General features: G+C 38.1%; 1 protein-coding gene across 3 annotated transcripts; it reads left to right on the top strand.

The window, feature by feature from the left end:
- The first annotated feature begins 7,922 nt into the window (after positions 1 to 7,922).
- Positions 7,923 to 13,592, top strand: LOC135586265 (disease resistance protein RGA2-like). Of its 3 annotated transcripts, XR_010494925.1 has the most exons (3): positions 7,923 to 11,179; positions 11,275 to 11,381; positions 12,837 to 13,592. XR_010494925.1 is itself a non-coding variant. In XM_065142300.1 (2 exons), the coding sequence occupies exon 1, from the start codon at positions 7,974 to 7,976 to the stop codon at positions 11,169 to 11,171; it is 3,198 nt and encodes a 1,065-aa protein (XP_064998372.1). In that variant the 5' UTR covers positions 7,923 to 7,973; the 3' UTR covers positions 11,172 to 11,179; positions 11,275 to 12,341. The 3 variants fall into 3 exon arrangements, 1 of the variants encoding a protein (XP_064998372.1); XR_010494922.1 differs by having other exon boundaries at positions 7,923 to 11,381; XM_065142300.1 differs by lacking the exon at positions 12,837 to 13,592 and having other exon boundaries at positions 11,275 to 12,341.
- The last annotated feature ends 308 nt before the right edge of the window (positions 13,593 to 13,900 follow it).

A 13,900-nucleotide genomic window follows, 5' to 3' on the forward strand; every position in this document is an offset into this window, starting at 1 on the left:
TGTGATGAAGGTTGTGTTAGCCTTGTAGCTCAGGACAGTAATTGGGTAATTGACTCTGGTGCTTCATTTCATGTCACTTCTCATGGTGATTTCTTTAGATCTTACACTGCCGGTGATTTTGGTAATGTCAGAATGGGAAACAATGATACATCTAAGATTGTGGGTATTGGAGATATTTGCTTGGAGACCAGTATTGGGAGCAAATTAATACTCAAAGATGTACGGCATGTTCCAGATATTCGTCTTAACTTGATATCTACAAGTAGACTTGATGATGAGGGCTTTGCACATTATTTTGGTGAAAGTAAATGGAAACTCACTAAAGGTTCTCTAATTGTGGCAAAAGGAAAAATGATTAACTCTTTTTATGTCATGGAAGCTAAGCTACACAGAGGAGAGATTAATGCAATTCGAAAAGGTGAAAGTATAGATCTTTGGCATAAGAGGCTTGGACATATCAGCGAGAAGGGACTTCAAACTCTTGCTAGAAAGCAGTTCTTACCAGAGTTGCAAGGTACATCTCTTAAATCTTGTGATCATTGCTTAGTTGGAAAAACACATAGAGTTGCATTTCAGACATATCCATCATCTAGAAGATCTGATGTTATTGATTTAGTTCATACTGATGTTTGTACTATGCAAACTAGAACTCTTGGAGGTGCTCTTTATTTTGTTACTTTTATTGATGACCATTCTAGAAAAGTTTGGGCTTTTGCTTTGAAATCTAAAGACCAGGTACTCGATGCTTTCAAGGAGTTTCATGTCAGTGTTGAAAGAGAAACTGGCAGAAAACTCAAGTGTGTTCGATCAGATAATGGTGGCGAGTACAGGGGTCCTTTTGAGAATTATTGCAGGTTCCATGGTATCAGGCTTGAGAAAACAGTTCCTAAAACTCCTCAGCAGAACGGTGTGGCAGAAAGGATGAACAGAACCATTGAAGAAAGGATTAAGTGTATGCTTTCCCACGCCAAGTTATCAAAGTCATTTTGGGGAGAGGCTATGAGAACTACAGTTGACCTGATAAATCTTTCTCCATCAGTTCCTCTGCAAGGTGATGTTCCAGAGAGAGTATGGAGAGGAAAAGATATATCTTATAATCATTTGAGAGTCTTTGGGTGTAAAGCATTTGTTCATATTCCCAAAGATGAGAGGTCCAAGCTTGATAATAAGGCAAAAGCATGTATCTTCTTGGGATATTGTCATGAAGAGTTTGGGTACAGATTATGGGATCCAGTAAACAAGAAGATTATTAGAAGCAGAGATGTTGTGTTTCTTGAAGACCAATTGTTTGATGATGGTGATAATGTTAAGAAGCCAGAAACCTCTGTTTATATTCCTTGGAGTTTGGGTCCAGTTCCTTCACCTGTAGTTCATGATGATCATGGGGGAGATGAACAAGAAGATTGTGGTAAGAATACTAGTGATGGTACACCTACAATTGATGATGCTGAACCAACTGAACAGGCACCTCCACCACCAGTTGAGATTCCATTGAAAAGATCCACTAGAGAGCGACAACCCTCTACCAGATATCCTCCATATGAGTATGTTATGCTTACTGACGGGGGAGAGCCAGAAACTTACCAAGAAGTTATTCTACATGAGAATAAGAATGAGTGGGTTAATGCCATGCAAGAAGAGATGAGATCCTTGCTTGAGAACCACACCTATGACTTGGTAAAGTTGCCGAAAGAGAAGAAAGCTCTCAAGAATAAGTGGGTTTATAAATTGAAGACCGAAAACAATAGCTCACAACAAAGATACAAGGCACGACTAGTTGTGAAAGGATTCAGTCAGAAGAAAGGTATTGACTTTGAAGAAATATTTTCTCCGGTTGTGAAAATGTCCTCTATCCGAGTTGTTCTTGGTTTGGCTGCCCGCTTAAATTTAGAAGTTGAACAACTTGATGTGAAAACAGCATTTCTTCATGGTGATTTAGAAGAAGAAATTTACATGGAGCAACCAGAAGGTTTCAAAGTCAAGGGAAAAGAAAATCTGGTATGTAAGCTTAGGAAAAGCTTATATGGACTCAAACAGGCACCTAGACAGTGGTATAAGAAGTTTGATTCCTTTATGATGAGCCAAGGGTATGATAGAACCACATCTGATCATTGTGTGTTTATAAAGAAATTTTCAGATGATGATTTTATTATTTTACTGCTATATGTTGATGATATGTTGATTGTTGGCCATGATGTTGGAAAAATTGAAAAGCTTAAAAGAGAGCTAAGTAAGTATTTTGCCATGAAAGACTTAGGATCGGTGAGACAAATACTTGGCATGAAGATTCTTCGTGATAGGAAGAAAAGGAAGATTTGGCTATCTCAGGAGACTTACATCGAAAAGGTTCTTGAAAGATTCAACATGAGTAAAGCCAAAGCAGTTTGTTCTCCACTTGCAGGTCATTTCAAGCTGAGTTCAAAACAATGTCCTATAAGTGAGAAAGAAAAAGAAGAAATATCCAGAGTGCCTTACTCATCTGCAGTAGGCAGTTTGATGTATGCTATGGTCTGTACTAGGCCAGATATAGCTCATGCAGTTGGAGTTGTTAGCCGATTTCTCTCAAATCCTGGAAAGGAACATTGGGCAGCAGTGAAATGGATATTAAGATATCTAAGAGGTACTTCCAGGTTGTGTTTATGTTTTGGCAGTGATGAACCTGTGTTAGAAGGGTACACCGATGCAGACACGGCAGGTGATACTGATTCCAGGAAGTCCACTTCAGGATTCTTGATGACATTTGCAGGAGGAGCAGTCTCTTGGCAGTCTAAGTTACAGAAGTGTGTTGCTCTATCAACCACAGAAGCAGAATACATAGCAGTTACTGAAGCCTGCAAGGAAGCTTTATGGATGAAAAAGTTTCTACAGGAATTGGGCTTGAAACAGGAAGGATATACTGTTTACTGTGATAGTCAGAGCGCTATTCACCTCTCCAAGAATTCAACATATCATTCTAGATCCAAGCATATTGATGTGAGATATCACTGGATTCGTGATGTGCTTGAGATGAAAGAATTGCAGTTGGAAAAGGTGCATACCAATGAGAATGGTTCAGATATGTTGACAAAGTCTTTGCCTAAGGAGAAGCTTGAAGCATGTAGGCGAAGAGCGGGCTTGGTACAGCCCATCATATGAGCTGGAGGGGGAGAATTGTTGGGTCCAGTTCATATGTGGGCTTGGACAATTGGGTCTATTGAGCCCAAATCAGTAATTAAGAGAGAAAAGGCAAAATTGGGAAGTGTGCAACAAGTGTGGGTGCACAGATCAGATTGCAGCGTGCGTGCGGCGGCGTGCAGTGAGAAAAGAGGAGAGAGAAAGTAAGGTTTTTGAGTTTTCTGCTTGACGATCGGTGGCCAAACGTTGTCAGTTTCGGCTCAAATTTTATGTGGAGAATCCTTGCAGCAAACTCTACAACCCTAACGGTGTTGATCTGCAGTTTACCCTCTCTAAGGTACTTTCCTGCGATATCCACTCTGTGAGACCTAGAATTCTCTTTTGAGGAGATCCATCCTACGTGATGAAGATATGCTATCCTTGAGCCAAGATCTATGATCTTGATATTATTCTGATCCTCTAGTTATTCTAGAGAAGACCTACTGTAAACCTGTTATCATTATTATTGATAGTGGAAGTTTGAGGTGGACTACGGTCCCATGGTTTTTTTCATATTGGGTTTTCCACGTTAAAAAAATTTGGTCTCACTGTGTGATTGATTTATTGCTCTATTGTTTATGCTGTGTTAGTTGATATTAGCATTTAGATATCAAGTTGATATTTTGATGAGGAACTCATTTTGATTATTCCGTTTCTTCCCAACAGCTTGATACATGAAAACCTTGAACTGTGCATGAAACAGTTGCCATAGATCTTTGCTAACTTGTTGACATGAGCTGTAGGTTCCTCCAAATACATGAACTGTTGGCATCCAAGTTCTGCACGTTTGCATATACGAGAGTGTACCTAAAGTTGGCATAATAATAACTTGTATTATGTCTAGTTTCTACTGATTAATTCCCTCTTCTTAGTATAATCATTTAACTAAACCTTCCTGCTAAATGGACACCACAATGATTGTATTAAGTCATTTAACTAACAAGCTGTATCATAATGACATAATCTAAAACAATTTAAACTCATCATAAGCATATCTGGCTTCAAATTTTCTTGGCATCTTAAGATCATTTCCTGAATATAACATACCTCTTGATATTTTGTTGCAATTTCAGAAATGACATCAGAATCTGGTAATAAGAACAGCAAGATAAAAGTGCATTGTGATTTTTCTTCCATTTTTATGCATGCTTTATGCGAAAGGTAATTAAAAATTTGAAAAGAGCCTTTTAGAATCTATATTTCGACCAACTAAGAGTCTTGTGGTTTTAGGTAATTCATACCAGGTCTAATTAAATCTCAGTTTAATCCGATTGTAATGCATCTGGCGGTATCAATGTCATGCTTGCATCGATAGCACATAATTGTACTTAATGATGAATTGAGCAACCATTTCTGAACATAAACTAATAAATCTCCTTCCAATGCTCTTAGCAGGTGGTTAAAGCTTAACTTTGAATGTTTGACAAAATGAAAATTTAAAATATTTTTCATTCACAATTTGCCAAATCACTTTAATACATGCTAAGTTTAATCATTATGATGACAACAAACAAGCTATCATATCAATCATTAATAGATTATTGCTTTCAGATTACACCAGCAAGCTTTGCTTGGGGGAAATATAATGATTATCCACAAGCATTAACATAGAAAACTTTGAAAGGTGTTATACTACGTATGAATCTATATTCTATTGATATATATGAACGAAAGATGATCCATATCTAGGAGAATTTTCTGATAAATTAGTGTTAATATAGAATGTATCACTATCATTTATTTTATTATCATATATATTATTTTAAAAGGCATATATTTGTAATATATTTTACATGGATATTATGTCAATTAAAATTTCAATAGTATTATATTTGATGGTTAATTTAGGGGAGATTAATTTTATTGACATATCTGTAAGATTTTTTTTTTGTTTTATAAGGATAAAAAAATGCTGCATCTAAAATTAGAAAAGTCAATAAACTTTTAATCATGATTAATTATAATTAACAATAATTAATAAAAATTAAACAAATATATAAATACTAAAAGATATTTAATTTTATTAATCATTCCAAGTCTTGAAAGGATATGAATGTAATTTAGAGTTACAACTAATAGTCAAACGTTATTTAATTTTTGAGATTAAACAAAATTATATATATACATATATATATATATATACATATATATATATACATATACATATATATATATACATATACATATATATATATACATATACATATATATATATACATATACATATATATATATATATATATATACATACATATATACACATATATACACACACACACATATATATATATATATATATACACACACATATATATATATATATATATATATATATATATATATATATATATATATATATATATATATATATATATATATATATATATATATATATATATATATATATATATATATATATATACTAGGCCATTTGTAAAGATAATATCTTCTAGATTAATATAATAAATTAAGAAGGTAGTGTTTTCTGGATTATTACATAATACACATGACCTTAAAAATATCAACTTATTATAATAAATATCAAAAAATATTTCTCAATCTTTTTTCTTCGATATTCAGGTCTTTTTTTTTTTTTTTTCTTCGTCATTTTATGTCACCGTTGATATTTAAAGAGAGGAGGAAAAAAAGAAGATTGTGAAAAAGGAGAAAAATAAATTATAGATAAGAGTACAAAGATTTTATCGGAACCAAGCTATACTATTTATAAAATAATAATTTAAAAATATTTAAAATTCTTGACATATGTAGATCTTCACAAATGGCTGAAGCATGTCCATGTAAGCTTCTTTAGTTCATCCTTGTATTTCTAGAATATTTTAGAGCATCCAATTACTAATTAAAGTAGAGAAAATTTTTAGACATGTTATTGATGTGTCTTGAGGCTTACAATTTGATGTATTGACGATCGAGGTTATAATCAGTATCCACTCTAAATTATTTTTTTATTTTTAAAAATTATTAATTATAAAACTTGTATAGTACAATAAGTGGTACCCATCTTATACTAACCACTAGTGATTTTGTAGTCTGTATCTTTTGGTATATTCATGCCTTGTACAGCATGTAGAGGGGCGATCGAAGGCTTAATAGTCTCATTTTAGTTGGGTTGGTGGCCTCTTTAAGCTTGTAAACAAAGGTTGTGTCATGTGGACACGTGCGAGAGATTTTCGATCTGTAATGGACCATTTTACCCTTTGTTGTGCCATTGTTCAGAGCTTGTAAAGTATGTTTGTAATTTGCATTGTCTATGAAGTGTTTTTCGAAGATGTTTGCTTGTGGATCCCGGTTGAGGCGTTCTCTCTAACCCGTTCTCTCTTTTGTTGATCCTAAGGGACATTGGGAGGCTTCGGGGAGGCTGACCTTTGCGGATGGACACGCAAGGGTGCCGCACGACTTAGGCAAAACCAGTTAAGTCCGTGACAGATTATCTATTAGTGATCTTATTTGTATCTGTCATATTATTTGATTTAACTTAGTTTGAAATTTTGATCAGTTTGACAAAACTTGATGTATATATAAAATCTTATACTTGAAAATTTTTATATGGGTGTATGTTAGTCCTACCAAGTGTGAAACCACTTCTTTGCAATGGCAAGTGAGAAAATCTTTTACTCCCTCCACATCTCAATCATTCACTCATCCCTTTGTCCATCTCCTACATTTGTCTATTGGCATCAGAACCAACTTGTTTTATCTTAATGTCATAGTCTTTAATTGGTATAAAATCTTATTGTTCGATTATTGTGCAACGGAAGATGACACTAACTTTATTATTATTATTATTATTATTACTATTATTTTATAGTAAATACATTGAAAGACGTGTGTCGGGACAATCAAAGTTGGGTTTGAATGTAAAAGAGACGCTCCTACTTTATGCATGTTTTGCCAGTGCTACAGTTGCTGGTCACCGTTGATCGGTTTGGAGATTTGTGAGTACAGTATTTTTTTAATATTAATTTAAAATTTCTTGAACATGCATTGATTCGTTGTGCTGTTTAGTTGACTTTTTGATTTCTGTGCAAGAATAAGATTTTTAATCTTTTTGATTCTCGGTCACCACATGGCCTTCGATTTTAATTTTGAGGCTTCTTATTTTATTGCTCTCGGGGGTTCTTAACGATGTTATTTTTAATAATATAATATATTTTATTTTTTTTAAAATGATTTTACATATTTATCAGAAGCCAATCAAATCCATAAGAAACATTAGTCATTAATTTTGCTTGGTTAAATGAGAAAAATTAGCTTTCGATTGGATCAAATTAAATTGTAATATTTCTTAGAATATTGGCTTCAGATGCTTTCGTTATTTTTTTGAGTTGTAGGTATATTTAGAAAGCAGATAATAATTATTGTGAGGTAAAAATTATCTTTAAAGGATTATACTAGACTTATGAGGATAGTAAATATTATAAATAAATAATTTTTTTCTCCCTCTGTGATGAATTTTAAATGTTGTTAGGGATAGTTTACATCAAATGTTTATTATGAATGATTATAAAATCTTACATGCAAGAAAATCATGTGGCTAATTGATTAGTCACTCGTATTAGAGCCAATAAATTCTTTAATTTTTGGAGGAATTTCCATCTTTTGGATTTGGATATATCATTCGTTGATATATCGATTTTAGTAATTAAGTTTTTTAAGTTTTCTTTTGTATATATATATATATATATATATATATATAGTTTATGCAGCTATAACTTGCACCTTTGTCTTGGCTGACACAAAGACTTGGAAGAGAGAGGTACACTACTCCCACTCCCACTCCCACTCCCACTCTGTGATCAAAGATGGCCGTTGTGCTTGATTCCTTCATCTCCGGGCTGGTCCGTACGTTGATGGACATGGCTAAAGAGGAGGTGGACTTGCTGTTGGGCGTCCCCGGGGAGATCCAAAAGCTCCAACGCACTCTCCGCAACATCCAGTCTGTCCTTCGCGACGCCGAGAAGCGGCGGATCGAGGACGAGGCCGTCAACGACTGGCTGATGGAGCTGAAGGATGTCATGTACGACGCCGACGACGTCCTCGACGAGTGCCGCATGGAGGCCGAGAAGTGGACTCCTCGTGAGTCCGATCCGAAGCCGTCCACCTCGTGCGGATTTCCCATCTTTGCTTGCTTTCGCGAGGTCAAGTTCAGACATGAGGTGGGCGTCAAAATCAAGGTTCTCAACGATCGGCTGGAAGAGATCTCGGCCCGAAGGTCCAAGTTGCAACTCCATGTGTCTGCGGCGGAACCAAGGGTGGTTCCTCGAGTTAGTCGCATAACTTCCCCGGTGATGGAGTCTGACATGGTTGGCGAGCGACTGGAGGAGGACGCCGAGACACTGGTGGAGCAGCTGACAAAGCAAGATCCGAGTAAGAACGTGGTGGTGCTGGCAATTGTGGGGATCGGCGGCATCGGAAAGACCACCCTCGCTCAGAAGGTGTTCAATGATGGTAAAATCAAAGCCAGCTTCCGCACCACCATCTGGGTGTGCGTGTCCCAAGAGTTCAGCGAGACGGATCTACTCGGAAATATCATCGAAGGTGCTGGTGGAAAATATAATAGAGAACAGAGCAGGAGTCTGCTGGAGCCCTTGGTGGAGGATCTCCTGAGAGGGAACAAGTTCTTGCTGGTGTTGGATGATGTTTGGGATGCTCGGATCTGGGACGACTTGCTCCGCAAACCTTTGCAGGGAGGAGCAGCAGGCAGCAGGGTGCTGGTGACCACCAGAAACGCAGGGATCGCGAGGCAAATGAAGGCGGCCCACGTCCATGAGATGAAGCTGCTGCCTCCGGAGGATGGCTGGTCCCTCCTGTGCAAGAAGGCGACGATGAATGCAGAGGAGGAAAGGGATGCCCAAGATCTCAAGGACACAGGCATGAAGATTGTTGAGAAATGCGGAGGGCTTCCCCTGGCCATCAAGACCATCGGAGGGGTCCTCTGCTCCAGAGGACTCAACAGAAGTGCGTGGGAGGAAGTTCTCCGCAGCGCCGCATGGTCACGGACCGGGCTTCCCGAAGGTGTGCACGGAGCACTGAATCTGAGCTACCAAGACTTGCCGTCCCATCTCAAGCAATGCTTTCTCTACTGTGCCTTGTTCCCCGAAGACCATGTGTTTGCCAGGTCTGACATCATCAGATTATGGATAGCCGAGGGGTTTGTCGAAGCACGAGGAGATGTCAGCTTGGAGGAAACAGGGGAGCAATATCATAGAGAGCTGCTTCATAGGAGCCTTTTACAATGGCAACGTTACAGTCAGGACGACTACTATGAGTATTTCAAGATGCATGATCTGCTGCGATCGCTCGGCCATTTCCTATCGAGAGATGAGAGCTTGTTCATTAGTGACGTGCAAAACGAGTGGAGAAGTGGTGCCGCCTCGATGAAGCTGCGTCGGTTGTCGATTGTGGCCACTGAAACCACGGACATCCAGCATATCGTCAGTTTGACCAAGCAGCATGAGTCGGTGAGGACATTGTTGGTGGAGATAGCAATGGTCCATGTGAAGGATATAGATGATTGCTTGAAGAACCTCGTGCGACTTAGAGTACTCCATTTTACAGGCAATCTTTTTCACAGAATAATTGATATTCTACCGCACTATATCGGAAATTTGATACACTTGAGATACTTGAATGTGTCTTATACCGATATAAAGAAGCTTCCAGAAAGCATATGCAATCTGACGAATTTGCAGTTTTTGATCCTTTTAGGATGTAGACAGTTGACACAGATCCCCCAGGGTATGGCTAGACTATTCAATCTAAGGACACTCGATTGTGGATATACACACTTGGAGAGCTTTCCATGTGGAATAAGAAGGTTGAAGCACCTCAATGAACTCGGAGGATTCGTGATGAACACGGCTAATGGTACGTGCCCATTGGAAGCATTATGCGGCCTCCAGGAGCTCAGATACCTCTCCATTCACAGGTTGGAGACGGCGTGGCTGGAAGCTGAACCGGGAAGAGATACGAACGTCTTAAAGGGTAAACAAAAACTGAAGAATCTACATTTACATTGCTCAGACACACCGACATCCGATGGTCACACGGAGGAACAGATTGAAAGAATCGAGAAGGTGTTCGATGTGGCACTTCATCCACCATCATCTGTTGTTTCGCTCAGTTTACACAATTTGTTCGGCCGCCGGTACCCCAGCTGGATGGCGTCTGCAAGCATCAGTTCGCTTCTTCCAAACATAAGCCGCTTGGAACTAACTAACTGCGATCATTGGCCACTGCTTCCGCCGCTAGGAAAGCTCCCCAGTTTGGAGTTTCTTGAAATACAAGGTGCACATGCAGTGACCACCATCGGACCGGAATTTTTTGGGTGTGAAGCTGCTGCTGCTACTGGTCATGAACGTGAACGGAATTCAAAGCGCCCTTCTTCTTCTTCTCCTTCTCCTCCTCCTTCGTTGTTTCCGAAACTAAGGGAGCTGGAACTCTGGAATATGACAAACATGGAAGTGTGGGATTGGGTAGCGGAAGGTTTTGCTATGCGTCGCCTCGACAAATTGGTCCTCATACGTTGCCCCAAATTGAAGTCTCTACCGGAAGGCCTGATCCGACAGGCAACCTCCTTAACCACATTGTATCTGAAGGATGTGGGTGCTCTCAAGTCCATCAGAGGTTTCCCTTGTGTAAAAGAAATGAGTATCATTGGTGAATCAGATCTGGAGATTGTTGCTGATCTCCCTGCACTGGAGGTCTTGAATCTGGGACCGTTTGGGCTTCGCAACAATCATTTACCAGAGTGGTTGGCGCAACAATCATTCACTACGCTCCAGAGACTGGACGTGCGGGGAACCACCCAAATACTCCGCAGATGCCTCCAAAATGGCGCAGACTGGCCCATGATCAAACACTTTCCAATTTTTTGCATCAATGATTTCGAAGGCAATTATATAAACTACATCAAGCATTCCTGCACCTTCGACACAAACCTAGTCGATGATGATGCTACTGCTGCTGAAGACGAAGAAGAAGTAAAAAGACATCAATGAGCTTTGAGGTAACTTACCTTTCATGCTCACGTCTCCACCATCTAACGCCTTCTGGTTTTGGAGTGGCAACTCACAATCATCTTTTCCTGCTTATGGCACGGAGATCCACATCAATCACGATGTAATTGGCAGTCATGTCTAATATGATCATTGCAAATGGAGCTGACCATGGAAAGTCAGAGACTTTTGACCGGAAATGCAGATCGAGAGGTTGGTTGCGACTCATGCTACATTCCCATGATATGGTGATGAAACTATTTTGGCTTTCTGTATATTATGGTGATGAAACTACATATATTGAGGAACATACAGATCATGTGTTGTAGAATTACTGTAGAACTAAGATGCAGACCTGTGAGTCAGTCAAATATCTGATGTAGCTGTACCAGACGAAGTAGTAGTTTTCTGATTTGTTCTTCTGATCATTCTGTTCATTCACAAGAACTCCCAAAATGATCCCCCACGGGCCACATTTGCAACCCTGATGGTATCACCGACTCTTCAAGCTTTGTTAGGTACCTCCATTGCTGAGTAGAGCCAAGCAGGTGAAGCACTCATCCTTTGCAATGAACTCTCAACAAAAGGAGCCTGTCTTTACACTCTGAAGGCTCTGGAGTGGTTTGGAGTGTTCTATGAATCTGAGTTGCAAACTGATCTTTGCCTAGATCAGAATGTTTTGTCCTGGCCATCTTTTTTGTTAGTTCTTGTACAAGGTGTCTCTGTCTTATATGACTGCACATTTCATGCATGCTAAGATATATATATAGAAATAATCATATCTTTGATAAAAACGATGAGTTGGGTCAGCACTTTTTCCTAGAGAATACAAGGAAATGGAGTTGAATACATTCATCCAAGTACAAGAATTTAGAAGACTTTGACAAGAATGACTGTAACTTTGTATCTAAACCTTGTTACAATGAACTTCTTGTTGGCATTTGCTTGATACATGAAAACCTTGAACTGTGCATGAAACAGTTGCCATAGATCTTTGCTAACTTGTTGACATGAGCTGTAGGTTCCTCCAAATACATGAACTGTTGGCATCCAAGTTCTGCACGTTTGCATATATGAGAGTGTACCTAAAGTTGGCATAATAATAACTTGTATTATGTCTAGTTTCTACTGATTAATTCCCTCTTCTTAGTATAATCATTTAACTAAACCTTCCTGCTAAATGGACACCACAATGATTGTATTAAGTCATTTAACTAACAAGCTGTATCATAATGACATAATCTAAAACAATTTAAACTCATCATAAGCAGATCTGGCTTCAAATTTTCTTGGCATCTTAAGATCATTTCCTGAATATAACATACCTCTTGATATTTTGTTGCAATTTCAGAAATGACATCAGAATCTGGTAATAAGAACAGCAAGATAAAAGTGCATTGTGATTTTTCTTCCGTTTTTATGCATGCTTTATGCGAAAGGTAATTAAAAATTTGAAAAGAGCCTTTTAGAATCTATATTTCGACCAACTAAGAGTCGTGGTTTTAGGTAATTCATACCAGGTCTAATTAAATCTCAGTTTAATCCGATTGTAATGCATCTGGCGGTATCAATGTCATGCTTGCATCGATATTGCATAATTGTATTTAATGATGAATTGTGCAACCATTCCTGACCATAAACTGATAAATCTCCTTCGAATGCTCTTAGCAGGTGGTTAAAGCTTAACTTTGAATGTTTGACAAGCTGTCACTTAGCAATGAGCCTTTGAAAAGCTTCACTCAAAGGAATAGACCTCTTCATGGATCCATAGCAAGTGTTCACCTATCTAGTATCTGTAAATGTTTGTCAGAAGCCATGGCTGAGTTCACAGCAAGGTTTCCCTGAATCAAGACAAGACACAGAGGCCTGTGTTGGCCTGCTACCAAGATAGATATAGCTTGTGAAGTGTGGGCTTTTCTTGGTGACAAAGAAGGCATTTGCACCAACCATGTGATGATGACAATGCTTGCTTGGCATTTTGCAGGCATTTTATTGCCAGCTGCTGTAGGCGGATCACACACTGTGCTACATGAACAGAGATCAGCAAAAGAAAAGAAAACAGTGTGAAGTAGCTTGTTGCTGTAGATGGGATCACATATTGTGCTGCAAGAACAGAGATGAGGGAAAGAAAAAAATCCATATCAGAAAACAGTGAACTGCTCAGGCCTATGATTACTGCAATCTCTGCAGATTGCTGAACATTTGGGTCATTCAAAGAAGAAAAAGAAAAGAGCCCTTTTTTTCTTCCATGATGTAAAGTGAGTTATCGACAGTAAAAGAATGCAGGAAAAGTGAAATATCAGAACTTTTGTAGGTGGTTGTTCCATGAATGCAAATTGCAACACCTCATGGGTTCAGAATTCAGATTAGATGAGAAAAGTAATGGCTAAATCACTGGTACCATGAAATGATCCTGGAACCTGAGAATTGGTGTAGATATTTGGAGGAACATAAAAAGTCCAAAAATTAATTTTTTATATATATTGTAGATAGTAGAGACAAAGAATTTGTTTGTGTCATCGTCTATATTTGTTCCATTCTTTTCCTTCATTTGATTTGCTTTTCAACGATGACAAACCTAAATATTCCAAGTACTTATTGTCAATCAATTTTAGCAATAACTGATAAGAAGATATTTGAAAACACCACATTAAAAGAAGGAATTGATTGATATCAAGAAAAACATTTCATTAAGTCAGATGTGTGACAAAATGAAAATTTAAAATATTTTT

Source organism: Musa acuminata, chromosome BXJ1-3 (assembly GCF_036884655.1).
Source record: "Musa acuminata AAA Group cultivar baxijiao chromosome BXJ1-3, Cavendish_Baxijiao_AAA, whole genome shotgun sequence".
NCBI classification, from domain to species: domain Eukaryota; kingdom Viridiplantae; phylum Streptophyta; class Magnoliopsida; order Zingiberales; family Musaceae; genus Musa; species Musa acuminata.

Excerpts from the sequence above, each read along its gene's own strand:
- LOC135586265 (XM_065142300.1), top strand. The coding sequence starts at position 7,974 with ATGGCCGTTGTGCTTGATTCCTTCATCTCCGGGCTGGTCCGTACGTTG.